At 31.3% G+C, this 12,671-nt stretch overlaps 3 protein-coding genes across 8 annotated transcripts; all 3 read right to left on the bottom strand.

Annotated features, from left to right (window-relative positions):
• On the bottom strand, positions 1 to 1,683 carry LOC108853615 (inhibitor of trypsin and hageman factor). Its single transcript, XM_018627023.1, has 2 exons — positions 1,602 to 1,683; positions 1 to 209 (listed from the first exon to the last, which is right to left on the bottom strand). Exons 1-2 carry the CDS (start codon positions 1,681 to 1,683, stop codon positions 1 to 3), a joined length of 291 nt encoding a protein of 96 aa, XP_018482525.1.
• A 1,933-nt stretch (positions 1,684 to 3,616) lies between these two features.
• LOC108852536 (uncharacterized) lies at positions 3,617 to 6,567 on the bottom strand. 2 transcript variants are annotated; one of them, XM_018626042.2, is made up of 2 exons: positions 6,358 to 6,567; positions 3,617 to 4,224 (listed from the first exon to the last, which is right to left on the bottom strand). In XM_018626042.2, the coding sequence occupies exons 1-2, from the start codon at positions 6,467 to 6,469 to the stop codon at positions 3,845 to 3,847; spliced, it is 492 nt and encodes a 163-aa protein (XP_018481544.1). In that variant the 5' UTR covers positions 6,470 to 6,567; the 3' UTR covers positions 3,617 to 3,844. The 2 variants fall into 2 exon arrangements, with proteins under 2 accessions (XP_018481544.1, XP_018481543.1); XM_018626041.2 differs by having other exon boundaries at positions 3,617 to 4,284; positions 6,358 to 6,564.
• Positions 6,568 to 9,149: 2,582 nt separating this feature from the next.
• On the bottom strand, positions 9,150 to 11,609 carry LOC108848251 (uncharacterized). Of its 5 annotated transcripts, none has more exons than XM_018621571.2 (7): positions 11,389 to 11,609; positions 11,071 to 11,295; positions 10,206 to 11,003; positions 9,927 to 10,145; positions 9,693 to 9,841; positions 9,495 to 9,605; positions 9,150 to 9,407 (listed from the first exon to the last, which is right to left on the bottom strand). In XM_018621571.2, exons 2-7 carry the CDS (start codon positions 11,260 to 11,262, stop codon positions 9,347 to 9,349), a joined length of 1,530 nt encoding a protein of 509 aa, XP_018477073.1. In that variant the 5' UTR covers positions 11,263 to 11,295; positions 11,389 to 11,609; the 3' UTR covers positions 9,150 to 9,346. The 5 variants fall into 5 exon arrangements, with proteins under 5 accessions (XP_018477073.1, XP_018477075.1, XP_018477071.1 ...); XM_018621573.2 differs by having other exon boundaries at positions 11,071 to 11,270; XM_018621569.2 differs by having other exon boundaries at positions 11,393 to 11,608.
• Positions 11,610 to 12,671: the final 1,062 nt, after the last annotated feature.

Here is a 12,671-nt window from a genome sequence, read left to right as displayed (position 1 = left end):
TTATCCAATAACAGGACTGTTGGTGACTGGACCGTTAGGGCAATCCTCGCTTGGAACATAGACGATAACACGGTTACAACAGTTTATGGCTGGTAGATATATATCTTGAGGATATATAAAAGCAGTCACATGTGGATTATCACTTTCTATCTTTTTCTTCGCTTCGATTCCACTCACTCCTTTTAGCTCTGGCCACTCCACCTTCATTCCTACAGACACCAACTAGAAATGCTTAATATTTGGTATTAATAAATATTAGTGAAAACATATTTGGTTAAATATGATATCTGCCCTACGCTTCAAATTCAGTTCTCTTATTATATGCCTTTGGATCAAACGATCAACTTTTATTTTTTATTTTTTGATATTTCTACCGAGAAAATAATTTTTATAATTTAAAACCTTTTATCAGTTTGTAATCATCATGTTTATTATAAAAATGTCATATTAAATTATTAGGATCATTTGATCAAAAAAGAATATTAGGATCATTGCTCTATATAAATTTATTTGATCTAACCAAATCTAATAAAAAGTTACTCATTTAGAAACTCAATTAAGATTTATAAGTTAAATAATGCTACTAAAACGAAATCGAGTTACAACACCAAATTGAAAGAACAATAATACATTTTTTAACACTGGATAAATAAAAATTAAATGACAGAAAGGAAAATATAGAAACTTATTTATACTAGAACTAAATTTGGTTTCATATTTTTTATTATTAAAAAAACATGACCACAATTTTACAAATTATAATTTACCACTATTACTGTTATTGAATACTGTCAACATTCTTTTCTTTCTTAAAATTGTATGTAGTATCTGGACAAAAAATCCGAAACCAAATAACCGAACCCGATCTGAAAAATAGTACCGAATTCGAACCAAAATTGATTAGATATCCGAACAGGTTAGTATTTAAAGAATCAAAACCGAACTCGATCCGAACTGAAGTATTTCGGGTATCCGAATGAATCCGAAATAGATTTATATATTTATACATATTAATTAATTTTAGATATAATGTATACTAAAAACATCCAAAATATATATAATACTTTTAAGTTATCCAAAGACTTGAAAATATATATACAAATAGTCAAAAGTAAATATCTAAAATAGTTAAAATATAATCAAAGGATCAAAAATAATTAAAATATTTATTTTACTCTATCCAAATAGTCAAACCAAATCAATTTATATGCTAATTTTAGGTATTTTTACATATGTTATTCAAATTTATATATAATATAATATTTTATTTATAGATTTTAAGAAATTTAAAATACATAATCAATTTTAAAATTTTAAAAATAATTTAAATGGGTTATCCGAATTCGAACCGAATCCGAACCAAAATTTAAAAATATCCGAATGGAACTGAAATATTTGACCACAAAAATTCGAAACCCGAATAGATTCGAACAGAAACCCGAATGGATAACCCGAAGCCCACCCCTAATAGTAACTTAGTACTCCAAATGAAACTGACTTGATTTGGAACACAAAAACTAATTGAATCTACGATGTGATATGCTAAACTAATTGGTCGATTATCATGAGTAGAAATACTATAAAAGAAACATCAACATTACCTGGGAAGTGAGACTGGCATGCCCTACCAGCACAATCACAAAGGTCACACTGGGGACCAAGAATTGGACAACTGTTTTTCATTTTGTGTTTTCACTTTCGTGAGTTTCTACTTAACAAGATAATTGATAATCTTTCAAATGATACTATGAAACTATTTTCTCAGTGCTACATAATGATAAACTATATATAAAAGCATAAATTGTTCTATCAATTAAGGAGCCTTAAAATGAGTCAATGAAAAATGATCAGGCTATATGTGGCAAAAAATAAACGAGTTAATGATAATATATATTAATTTAAAGACACTTCCGATTATTGTTAGACACAAATCAAAACAGATAATTTAGTTAATGGTAAGCTGATTTGATATGAATTATAAGTTATCTTGTCTTGAAATATTAAATGATTTTCCACTAAAATGAATCTCATATATTTTTACATTGATACCTTTGTTAGTCAACAAATATTTTTTCACTGGTGAAATGTATATTTTACCATTACTTTTTGCTATCATACTATTTCAACTGGAATTGAAAAATTAACAATTTTCAAAAAGTATACTTTTTAATTTTCTACAATACTATTAACTAGGTGAATGTTAACATATGTGTGTATATTAATATAATTTATAAATCATATGAATTTCTTATACATTTATATTTATATTTTTTAGAAAATGTTTACTGAAACTATTTTCTCAATGCTACATAATGATAAAATATATGTAAAGCATAAATTGTTCTATCAATTAAGGAACCTTAAAATGAGTCAATGGAAAATGATCAGATTATATCTGGCAAAAATGAACGAGTTAATTAATGGTAATACAGTATATTTTATCTAAAGAAACTTCAGATTATTGTTACACATAAATCAAAACAGATATGTTAGTTAATGGTACGCTGATCTGATATGAATGGTAAGTTAACTTGTCTTGAAATATTAAATGATTTTTCCCTAAAATAGATCTCATATTAGTTATGTTGGTCAACAAATAGTTTTCACTGGTGAAATGTATAATTTACCATTACCTTTTGCTATCATGTATGTATTGTTTTAATTCGAATTGAAAAATTAACAATTTTCAAAAAGTGTACTTTTTTATTTTCTAAAATACTATTAACTAGGTGGATGTTACCATAAGTGTGGATATTAATATAATTTATAAAGCATCGCAATGCTTATTTCTTATACATTTATATTTTTAATTGCTTAGAAATGTTTATTGCTATATATGAATATACAACATACTATGTATAGTTAAAATTGAGAATCTAAATTCAGTACTATTAGTTAATCATATATATGTAAAACAGTTTTAGTGTTAATGTAGTCTTATTAATAAAAATAATATTATATATGAAATTCATATTTATAATTTGATTCTTGTCATCGTAAGTTCTCTATCTCTCTTTTGTTCTTGTATTTTATTTTAAGTTATTATTTATCTTTTCATAAAAATTCTTTGTTTTTGTTTTGTTTTGTTTTGTAATAATATGTAAGAAATCTATCATTTGATAAGAATCGTTCTTCGATCAAAAAAAAGAAGAAGATAAGAATCGTTTGACAAATGACATCAGTTTTTGTAAGGCTGACTTCATGTATTTTGAGAGGAAAATCTTAAATCTCTTATGTTTTTGGCTATTATAAATGTTTTAATATCTTTAAAACTCATAAAGGGTTAAAGAGATAGTAGAAACATAAAATAAAATAAAGAATCAGATTCATTATTTTGAAACAAAATTGCCAGAAAATAGTACTAACACATGGGGAAATTATAGTCCAAATAAAAAATTCTAGCCCAAACATATATAACCAAATTCCATCTAAAAAGAATAGAAACATAAATAAAAATCTGTGAATTTTAAGTACAAGTTCCCGTTGTAAAACAAAAACTAGAGAATGACCAGTGCACCCGTTTTGATGTTAATTTTTACTCTTTCGTAAATTGATATTCTGTTTTTCATGATTAGTTTTATATATTTTATGTGTCATAATAAAATTAATTGTATAATTATTTTAATATTTTTAAGTTTCTATACATTAAAATTTAGAATCGAACCTGAATCAAATCCGATTATATAGTTACTTTTGATTATATAGATACATGGCTCAATAAATTTTTGGCTGTTTAAAGCATCCATAGCCACAACCAATTATCCCCAAATTACATGAATGGAGAAACAAATTGGTTTTTATTTTATTATACCATTAGAAACAAAATAGTTTTATTGAAACATGATTAAACTGGTGATGCCATGAAATATTGGTATGCTTTGACGGCTCCTACTACACCAGCAGCCACAACCACGACGGCTGCCATACCCTCGAAGACTGTCTTCCTCCATAGTTTTTCCCTCAATGATTCAAACTTGCTATGAAATTCACTTGCATATTTTGTTATATTACTTGCATCATCATCTGCATGACGGTCTCGAGTTCCCGATGTGTTTCCCTGAAAAGGGACATAAGGAGCCACAGCAATAGGGCTTGTCTTTGGCATTGTCACATACAAAACTCCTTTTGAGAACTTTGCACGAATCTCATTTCTTTTACAGTTTTTTGCAACTTTCGTTTCTTTCTTGAACTTGATTGGTTTTGTTTGGTCCATAGGACACCTGCCTGTTATTGTAAGCACACCAGTGTTGTTGATCTGTATTTTAAGATGCTCTTTTTTCAAGCCTATAGAAATACCAATTCTCTTAGTCATTTAAAGAAAAGTAGAATTTTTATCTTCACTTTTGCTAAAATATTCCAAATTTTGGAAATCGAGAAAACTTATATGTAGTGTTCTAAAATGTAGCATAGGTGGACCGCCCACCGTGGACGTCTAGCGGCGCCCATGCGATGATGGTCAATCGTACCGACTTTATGCTATCTTTTTTTTATACAGTTAAAATTCGTTACCAGCTTCTTTTTTTGTTAACGTTATCAGCTTAATAATCTCAAAATAGTTGTAACTTCTAATGTTATTTTCTTAGGGCGAGGTATATTCAATTTAGAGTTTGAAATTATTTAAATTTTAATAAGTTTTTAGATGATTATAATATGATTTTTGTTAAACCACTTTTGAATCTCACATAAACCCATGAAAACTGAATTTTTATTTATAAGTAAGAAATTCAATCCAGACAATCTAAAATTCCTTGAGAATTTTAAAAACTCACAACTTAAATGTTTAAAAAGATTTATGAAATGTTAAAGTTCAATAACAGTTCATTTTAAATGAATTTTAAAAATTTGTATCTGAATAATGGTGGATTTGTTATTTTAAACAAACCACCTCAAACTTTTAGTTAAATATACCCTTAATTATTTCTTACTAGAATTGTAGGAATTATTTGATTTCATGTCAAGATCCAACAAATTTAGAAGTATTTTGATATTAAAAACACAAAAGAAAACTTGAGGGATAAATCTTTTTTTATTTTCTAAATAAAGGAGCGATCAATCTTGTTAGTTTAAAATTAGCTTTATTGATACAGTAATCGTCATGTTTGACTTAAAATGAAATCATGATTAATTCAGTTTGACTTTTTATATTTTTATATTTTATTTTTGATGATAAACGTCAAATTACAAATTAACTAAATTATATAAAAACTATATCAGATTATATGAACTTTAGATATATCGTCTAATACTGTAGATATGCATGCAGATATGTGGCAATGCATTAAGTAGTTAACGAAATCAGTTTAAAAGATTTTAGCAAATATTTAGTTGTAGACCTTAAAAATGTTATGAACACTTATTTTGGTTTAGATGTTGAATACGACGAATGACGTATCTCAATTATATTTAAAATTATGAATATATACCAAAACCAGTTTAATATATTTCATAGCCATCATAGTGTTGTTTGTATGTTTTTATGTACTATAATTGTTAGACTAGTTATATATATATATATATATATATATATATATATATATATATATAAGCAAAAAGATTTTTAAAAATAGTTCTAGCAATTTTGTTTTCTAACTCATTATTTTGTAAGTTGTAGAGAAAAAATATTGATGTATAAATGTCTTTTCATTTTTATTTTTATAATTTTTATTTAATTCATATAGCTAACATTAAGTTAAGTACAAGTACATCAAAAAATCCCATAGACAAAATTTTACAGTAATTGTTTTACAGATGAGTTCAACCAATATTGTACTGAGTTGTTCACATAAGAATTGTTAGATATTAATGTTTTTTCGGAAAAAAAAGTTGTTCATATTCTGAAGTAATAAAGCGACAGAATAAAAAAAGTAGTTCCTTTTGTCAAAAATGGTTGTGCTATAAATGTGATGGTATTAATTAAGGCCATCACAAGTTTATATTCTGAGAATGCTATAGTATTTAAATAACTTTAGCGTATGTAAAAGACAATATTAATTTTAATGAAATTTTAATGTATAGGTAAAAAGTGAGTGGTATTTTATATATATAACCAATTTGTAAAAGACAATATTAATTTTAATGAAATTTTAATGTATAGGTAAAAAGTGAGTGGTATTTTATATAAATCATAAAGGGCTGTGGTTTATTTCATAAAATGTTTATGTTTTGATAAAATAGATGTAGAGATGGATTGGAGATGTTCCTACCAAATATATATTTTTTAATTTTGCATAAAAAAAATTAACATCTAGTATTTGTAACCAAAGAAGATATTTTGACAATGAAATCTTTTAGTCAAAAGAAAGAAAGATATTTTAACTTTGTTTTATTTTGTTAAAAAACCTATACTTGTTAATGTACCTGGAGGAAGATGTAGCTCAACAATGTCGATCTCTTCAGTTCTCCTCCATCGACAAAAGGGCTCGATTTCCTCGTTTAAGTGCGTTAGTCCACCTTCTGTAATTACTGCCATTTGTGTAAACGTGAAGAAAATCTTTCTGAATTTAATTTATCGGGCAAATGATTGAAGATTGGTGATTGTGAAGATGAGCCATATAGATGTTTCTTTTTATTGACAAAAAAAGATGTTTCTTTTTATATTCTATGTTCCGTGCAAGGGATTTGGGTTTCTTAAGTACTAAATGATTCGTTTATTACCCACGAAGATTTGCCTTAAACAATAATTTGCTTTGTATATGGAGTTGGTTGTATCTTGTGGCATTGGTGTTCCTTCACATGCACAAATCTTCATATGTGGTTCCACAGATTCTTCATTTTTCATTTTCATTGTTGGTTTACTAGTTAATAGTTCATTTTCATTGTCTTATCAACTTGATATGAACATGTAAACCAAGTGATATATAATATTTCAGTGTTATATATATGTTATGAATAACGAGATTTGTATGAATGCTTTAGTTAATAACAAGGTTAAGACCTGCATGGGTAGGATGAATATTCTGTATATAATTTATTTTACTTAATATTAATTATTTTACGGTTTTAGATTTATAAAATAATAAATAAAAAATGTGTCGAATAATTGAAAAGTCACTGAGCTTTGATATAATAATAAAGCGTAGTGTAAACAGTGTCTGTAAAATAGATAATAGGTTTATGTTAGGGCAGAAGTACCATTTTGGGGCAGAAGTACAATTTTTGAAAGTCAGGTTAGCTTCGCCAATCTGCACCGCGGTCGTTCCATTGCATGAAATCGTCGTCGATGCTCGCATCATACTCTCGTTTCTACACGGCTACAATTTTTCTTCTCTTTAATTTTCATTTTTTTCTTATAATCTCTAAAATTCTCCAAAACGCATATAAACCTGTCAATGTCATAAAACAGACTCGAAATACATAATATAGACTAGAAAAGTAGCCTAAACATGGCATAAAAATGGTAAATTCTGGGACCTATTAACTTTCACTGATTTATCATTTTGTTTGTCCCAAAAAAACATATAATAAATCTGTGGAAGAGGTTTGAAAATATATGGAATCACCTTTCTTTAGAACTATTACCATCACCACTACAGTGTTGCAAGCCACAAAAGGTAAGTGCATATTTTGCATGTGCTTAGCTTAGCAACCTGGTCATCCAGCCCACATCTCACTAGATACCGTCTGAAATATCCCTCTATTAACCTTATTTCTACAGTATATGTGTAGGTTTTATCATGGGAATATCAGTTCTTAGACACATGTAATCTTATCCTATCTGATATCTCAATAAACAAGTAGTCTTCTCAGGTCCTTTTCCTTTCTCTTTCTCTCTTCTTTGAATCCTTTTCTCTCTCTTTTGTTTAATTTTCTTTTCTTTTTCGTATCTGTAAAGTGTAGACGAATAATGGAATCATAGAAAATGTGTCTACCCCTTACTTCCAGCTTTACGTGATCATCCATTTGATTTAGAATAATGGGATCGCACGAAATTTTCATACCCCTGTGCATCTCATGGAATTATCCCAATATTTTCTCTCTTTTCTAGATGTCGAAGAGAGGAGAGAGGGTAAGTAGAATCACAAAGACTTTTACTTTTCAGACATGGAAGAAAAATCTGATCCAGTGTATACTAAACCCCAAGACAAGTGATTTGAATTGATTAGGTTGGAGATCAATTCCTCAAGAATCAGAGGTGAAGAAGCAATCAAGAGCTTTGTTGGTACCTGGTTCGAGATAAGCAAAGAAGATGTTGACACTTGCTTCCAACAACTAGTCAATTACCTCGATACTAGCCAAACACCTCCAAAAACTCAAGATAAATGACTATAACAAAGTGTTTGGAAGACAACCATTGGTAAGTTTTATTTAGTTTTGGGCCTTGGGTTGGCTAGTATGGAGGTGTTTCAATAGTATGGAGGTAACTGACTACTTGTTGGAAAGCAAGTGTCAACATCTTCTTTGTTCATTTCGACCAACAAAGCTCTTGATTGCTTCTTCACCTCTGATTCTTGAAGAATTGATCTCCAATCTAATCAATTCAAATCGCTTGTCTTGGGGCCTGATATACACTGTATCAGATTTCTCCTCCATGTCTGAAAAGTAAAATTTTATGTGCTTCTGGTTTCGTTCTCTCCTCTCTTTGGCATCTAGAAAAGAAAGAAAATAGTGAACTGAAAGATGGAGGAGTAGAACTGAACGGCACCGGATCCAATCCCTGCTGGTGTAGAGGTCATCGCCACCGTCTGAGGAGGTAGATCTGATGGCGGAAGAAGAAGGGTCGGAGATGACGAGTTCGAGATTCTGAGGGAGAGAGAAGAAGCAGAAGTCGCCACGGTTGCATGATTCAACACTAGGCTTCCATGTCCGACGCGAAGAAGAAGCAGAAGTCGCCCAGTAGAAGCACACGAACCATCATCTTATGCAACACTAGGCTTCTATGTCTGACGTGTGTCCTGTAACGACGCGTATTTCATCTCTTAATTAAGCTACGTTTTTTAGATAAATAGGTAATTTTCATTTTTTTTTTTAAATCACAATTATCTTAAAGACGCAGTTAAGATATGGCGATAATGATAGGCCTAAAATAAAATAAATGTAAGTGGCTTAATTATCTTTAAGTGGCTTAATTTTGTTTAGAATTCCATTTTGAGAACAGTGCAAGTGCTCTTATAGATATGGACAAAAGTTGTAATCCGAGGCAAAGATGCTCATGAAACACAACAACATCAGTAGAATTATCAATTAAATACAGAAGTTTCAAATACAGGAGGTTTGAATTTTGTAGTTTTTTTTTTGTTTCCAGTTGAAAGCTACAAACAAGCAAAAATACAACATTTTGATTAAGTTCCAGACAAAAACCAAAGAATGTTCTTGGTCATTTGAAGAAACTGACACTCTCCGACTGTAATCAGTGTAGTTCAGGTGATGGATCATGTCTACAAATGTCTCCACGACACAGCGGACATACTCTGCATTGCCATGAAAGCATCGTCAGATCACATCTCATTCGGGAAAAAAGTCTAAAAAATTGTCTATCACAAATCTAGATTTCATACCTGTGAATCTCTTTAAGCCATTTATCCACACATGTTCTATGGAATTCATGATGACAAGGAAGTGTCCTTATAGTGTCTCCTTCTTCATACTCGACAAGACATATATAACATCTGAAAGATAACAGCAATAAAATGTTTAACCATAATGACTCAACATATTGGCAAGTAAAAGAACCTATTAGTAGAAGGCATTATTACTGTGATGAATCTTCGGTTTGTGATTTAGTATACTGTTTTATAGGTAGCAAGTCCACAACGTCGTTAGGTGCAGGAACAGATCCTATTGATGATACTGATGGTTGTTGAGAGGATAATACAACAGATTGCTGATGAATTTCATCAAGAACCTAAAAATGAATACACTATAAACGCTTAGCGTATAGAGAGAGAACCGTGTGGCAAACGGTATTAATGTCAGCACAATGTATATACCTCGAAAAGAGCTTCAGCTAGCAGCACTATCCTTGAGATGCTAGCTCTAGCATTTGTTTCATCTGTTGTTGGTGGTGTCGTTGTTGTGGAACCACGGTTAGTACCACCTGCACGACATGTGCAACGACCTGCTTGATCCAGACCTGATAAGACACAAGCCCTATCATGATGGCCTGTGACACTCTCAAACCGGCTTCCTAATCTTTGAAGAGCACGAACCTGTTACATCAGTTGATTAGTAACTTTAGTTGAACAAAAGAAGACATCAAAGAATCAAACCTGAGATCTTATTCTCCTCCGTCTCTCAAGGAAATCAGATCGGTGCTCTAATAAACCTTGATACCTCCCTTCTCTGACAAGAGGACTCGGCGTCTGTTGATCTTGAACTCCGAACAACGTCCTCCTGATGCTAGAAGCAGAACGGTTTAGTAAAGACGTTGAAGTCACAGGAGTCTCCCCTACTGCTGCTGCGTTGTCAGCAGAGAAGAGATCAGCATCATCTTCTCCCTGATGTGAAGGACGGAATGCGAAATCAGAGAGCGAAGACCGGCGAAGAACTCTGTCACGGAGACGTCCAACACTAAGAGTTCTGCTAAAGCTAACATTCCGGTCAATGGAAGGCTCACGAACAACTTGTCTTCTATCAAGAGTGGTATCTTGTCCATATCTCATGGCATCAATGTCTCTAACTACATTGTCAATCACAGGGTTGTTCCTCGGAGATTCGACTCTATCAACGAGCGTAAGAGCAGGTTGTGAAGGTGAAGTGAGTGGATAAGTAGTGTTGAAGGATCTGGAGCTGGAAGCTCTGCTGAGTCTAGAGCTTATGTTACCAGGAAGGAATTTGAAATGCGAGAAAACTCGACTTGGTGTTGAAGATTCTTGAACCGAACCACCGCCAACGTTGTTGCTCACAGTTACTTCTTCTTCTTCTTCTTCTTCTTCATCAACACCACAATCATCATCAAGCTCAAGCTCAAGCTCCTCGTTTTGAGATTCCTTCTTATCTTTGAGTTCTTCATCGTCGTAGCAATCTCGTTGATTCATAGATTCCGTTCTTCTCCGTCCGTTACATACCTGAAGAGATCAAGATTCATCAGTTTGACCTAGTTTTTGCAGATTGCATTAAGGAAGAAAACGAAACCTGTTGATCAACGTCATCGTCACTGTCGTGAGAAGAGGAAGAAGCAAGGCAAGAAGAGTGAATAGAACAAAGGAGCCTCATAGGTTTTCTCCTCCTCCTTCCACCACCACCACCACCACCACCACTCGGAGGTTCCGAATCTTGTCTAGCCAACGAAGAGCCTCGGCATGATTTGCTCCGCCCAGATCCCATCTTCTCTGCTGAAATTACATCATTGCCACAAATCTTCAAAATCAAAATCAAAATCCAATCAAAATCGAAAGCCCTAATTATTGGATATCAGATCTGAATCTCGATCGAGAAGGGGGAAGAGTATACCTACCTCGAAATGCGAGGAGGATATAATGTAGCAGCTATTGATTGATTGGTAATGTTTATTTTATCAAAGAGAGATGCTTTGAACGAAAGGAAGCGGTTTTAGGTGATCGGAGTTATCGAAGAAGGAGACGACGCACCTATCTGCGATTGAGAGAGAGAGATAGAGAGAGAGACTTTTACGGGACGAGTGTGTGTTGTTGTTCGAACGAGAGGGAACACAAAACCATACTCCACATTTCTTTATTTTATTATTTCTTTCCTTTTTCAAATGTTTTCCTTAACTTTTTTTGCCTTTTGAAATTTTTATCTTTTTACTATCATGATTGGACTCGATTAATTTTTAAACGGTCATAGTGATCACCAGCGGTGGAAATATGGTAAAACCAAACCGTATTGAACCAAATCGAAATAGATAATATGGTTTGATTTTAGTATATATCATACAAATTGAATGGATGTGATTTTATAAAAACCGTAAGATTTAGATATGAATATGGTTTGGTTTATAACCGATTAAACCGAATAAAATCGATCAAAAGTAAAAACATGAATATATATATATTTTTTATAACGACGCATAAAAATCTATTTGTTATATAAATTGATTTTTTCGCTAATAACTATTATAATATTTTTTACATTAATAAAAAATTTTCTCACAAACCCTTGAACTATAATTAAGTAACAATTCATCGTAATCGAGGTTATTTATTTTTTTAGTCTTCTTTTTGATATTTTTGTTTTATTTACATATAATATTTTTTAATAAATGACTGTATTGACAATATGACTCTAAAATTCCTATAATATGATCCCAAATAAAACAATTATATTTTGGGTATAAAATTGAAAACCGACGATATATGAATCGAACCGAAATAAATATGTATTTAGAATGGTAATTGTATTTTACTAACCGAAATACCGAAAAACTGAGAAAACCGAACCGTAACTGAACCGATATTCGGATTGAACACTTCTAGGTGGAATCAAAAACTTAGCTATAGACACCAATCCAAGCATGAACTACTTGTCGGAAACCAAAATAAAAAATAAATATAAAGGCAAAAGAACACAACAAGGCATAAACTAACGGATATCTACCATTTAGTACAGGAAAATAATGCGAACACTCGAAACTAACAAAAGAGTGGGTGGGAACAAAAGCAGCAGACGTGGGACTACGAAACTCATAAACCACAACCAGACGGAAATACAGCTGGAAACTTTTCCTGCGAAGAACGAATCCTACTATGAGAGCAAAACAGAAAAACGCAAACGAG

The sequence above is a fragment of the Raphanus sativus genome, chromosome 4, assembly GCF_000801105.2.
Source record: "Raphanus sativus cultivar WK10039 chromosome 4, ASM80110v3, whole genome shotgun sequence".
NCBI lineage: Eukaryota > Viridiplantae > Streptophyta > Magnoliopsida > Brassicales > Brassicaceae > Raphanus > Raphanus sativus.
The sequence above is the reverse complement of the archived record's forward strand: the minus strand, read 5'-3'. Positions and strand labels throughout refer to the sequence as shown.

What these genes read in the sequence shown, in the direction of transcription:
- LOC108853615 (XM_018627023.1), bottom strand. Translation starts at nt 1,683, where the DNA reads ATGAAAAACAGTTGTCCAATTCTTGGTCCCCAGTGTGACCTTTGTGAT. An exon ending in ATGCCAGTCTCACTTCCCAG is followed by an intron (nt 210 to 1,601) that starts GTAATGTTGATG and finishes TGGTGTCTGTAG; the next exon opens with GAATGAAGGTGGAGTGGCCA.
- LOC108852536 (XM_018626041.2), bottom strand. Translation starts at nt 6,469, where the DNA reads ATGGCAGTAATTACAGAAGGTGGACTAACGCACTTAAACGAGGAAATC. An exon ending in TGAGCTACATCTTCCTCCAG is followed by an intron (nt 4,285 to 6,357) that starts GTACATTAACAA and finishes GTATTTCTATAG; the next exon opens with GCTTGAAAAAAGAGCATCTT.
- LOC108848251 (XM_018621571.2), bottom strand. Translation starts at nt 11,262, where the DNA reads ATGGGATCTGGGCGGAGCAAATCATGCCGAGGCTCTTCGTTGGCTAGA. An exon ending in TAGCTGAAGCTCTTTTCGAG is followed by an intron (nt 9,842 to 9,926) that starts GTATATACATTG and finishes ATTCATTTTTAG; the next exon opens with GTTCTTGATGAAATTCATCA. An exon ending in TGGCTTAAAGAGATTCACAG is followed by an intron (nt 9,408 to 9,494) that starts GTATGAAATCTA and finishes ATGGCAATGCAG; the next exon opens with AGTATGTCCGCTGTGTCGTG.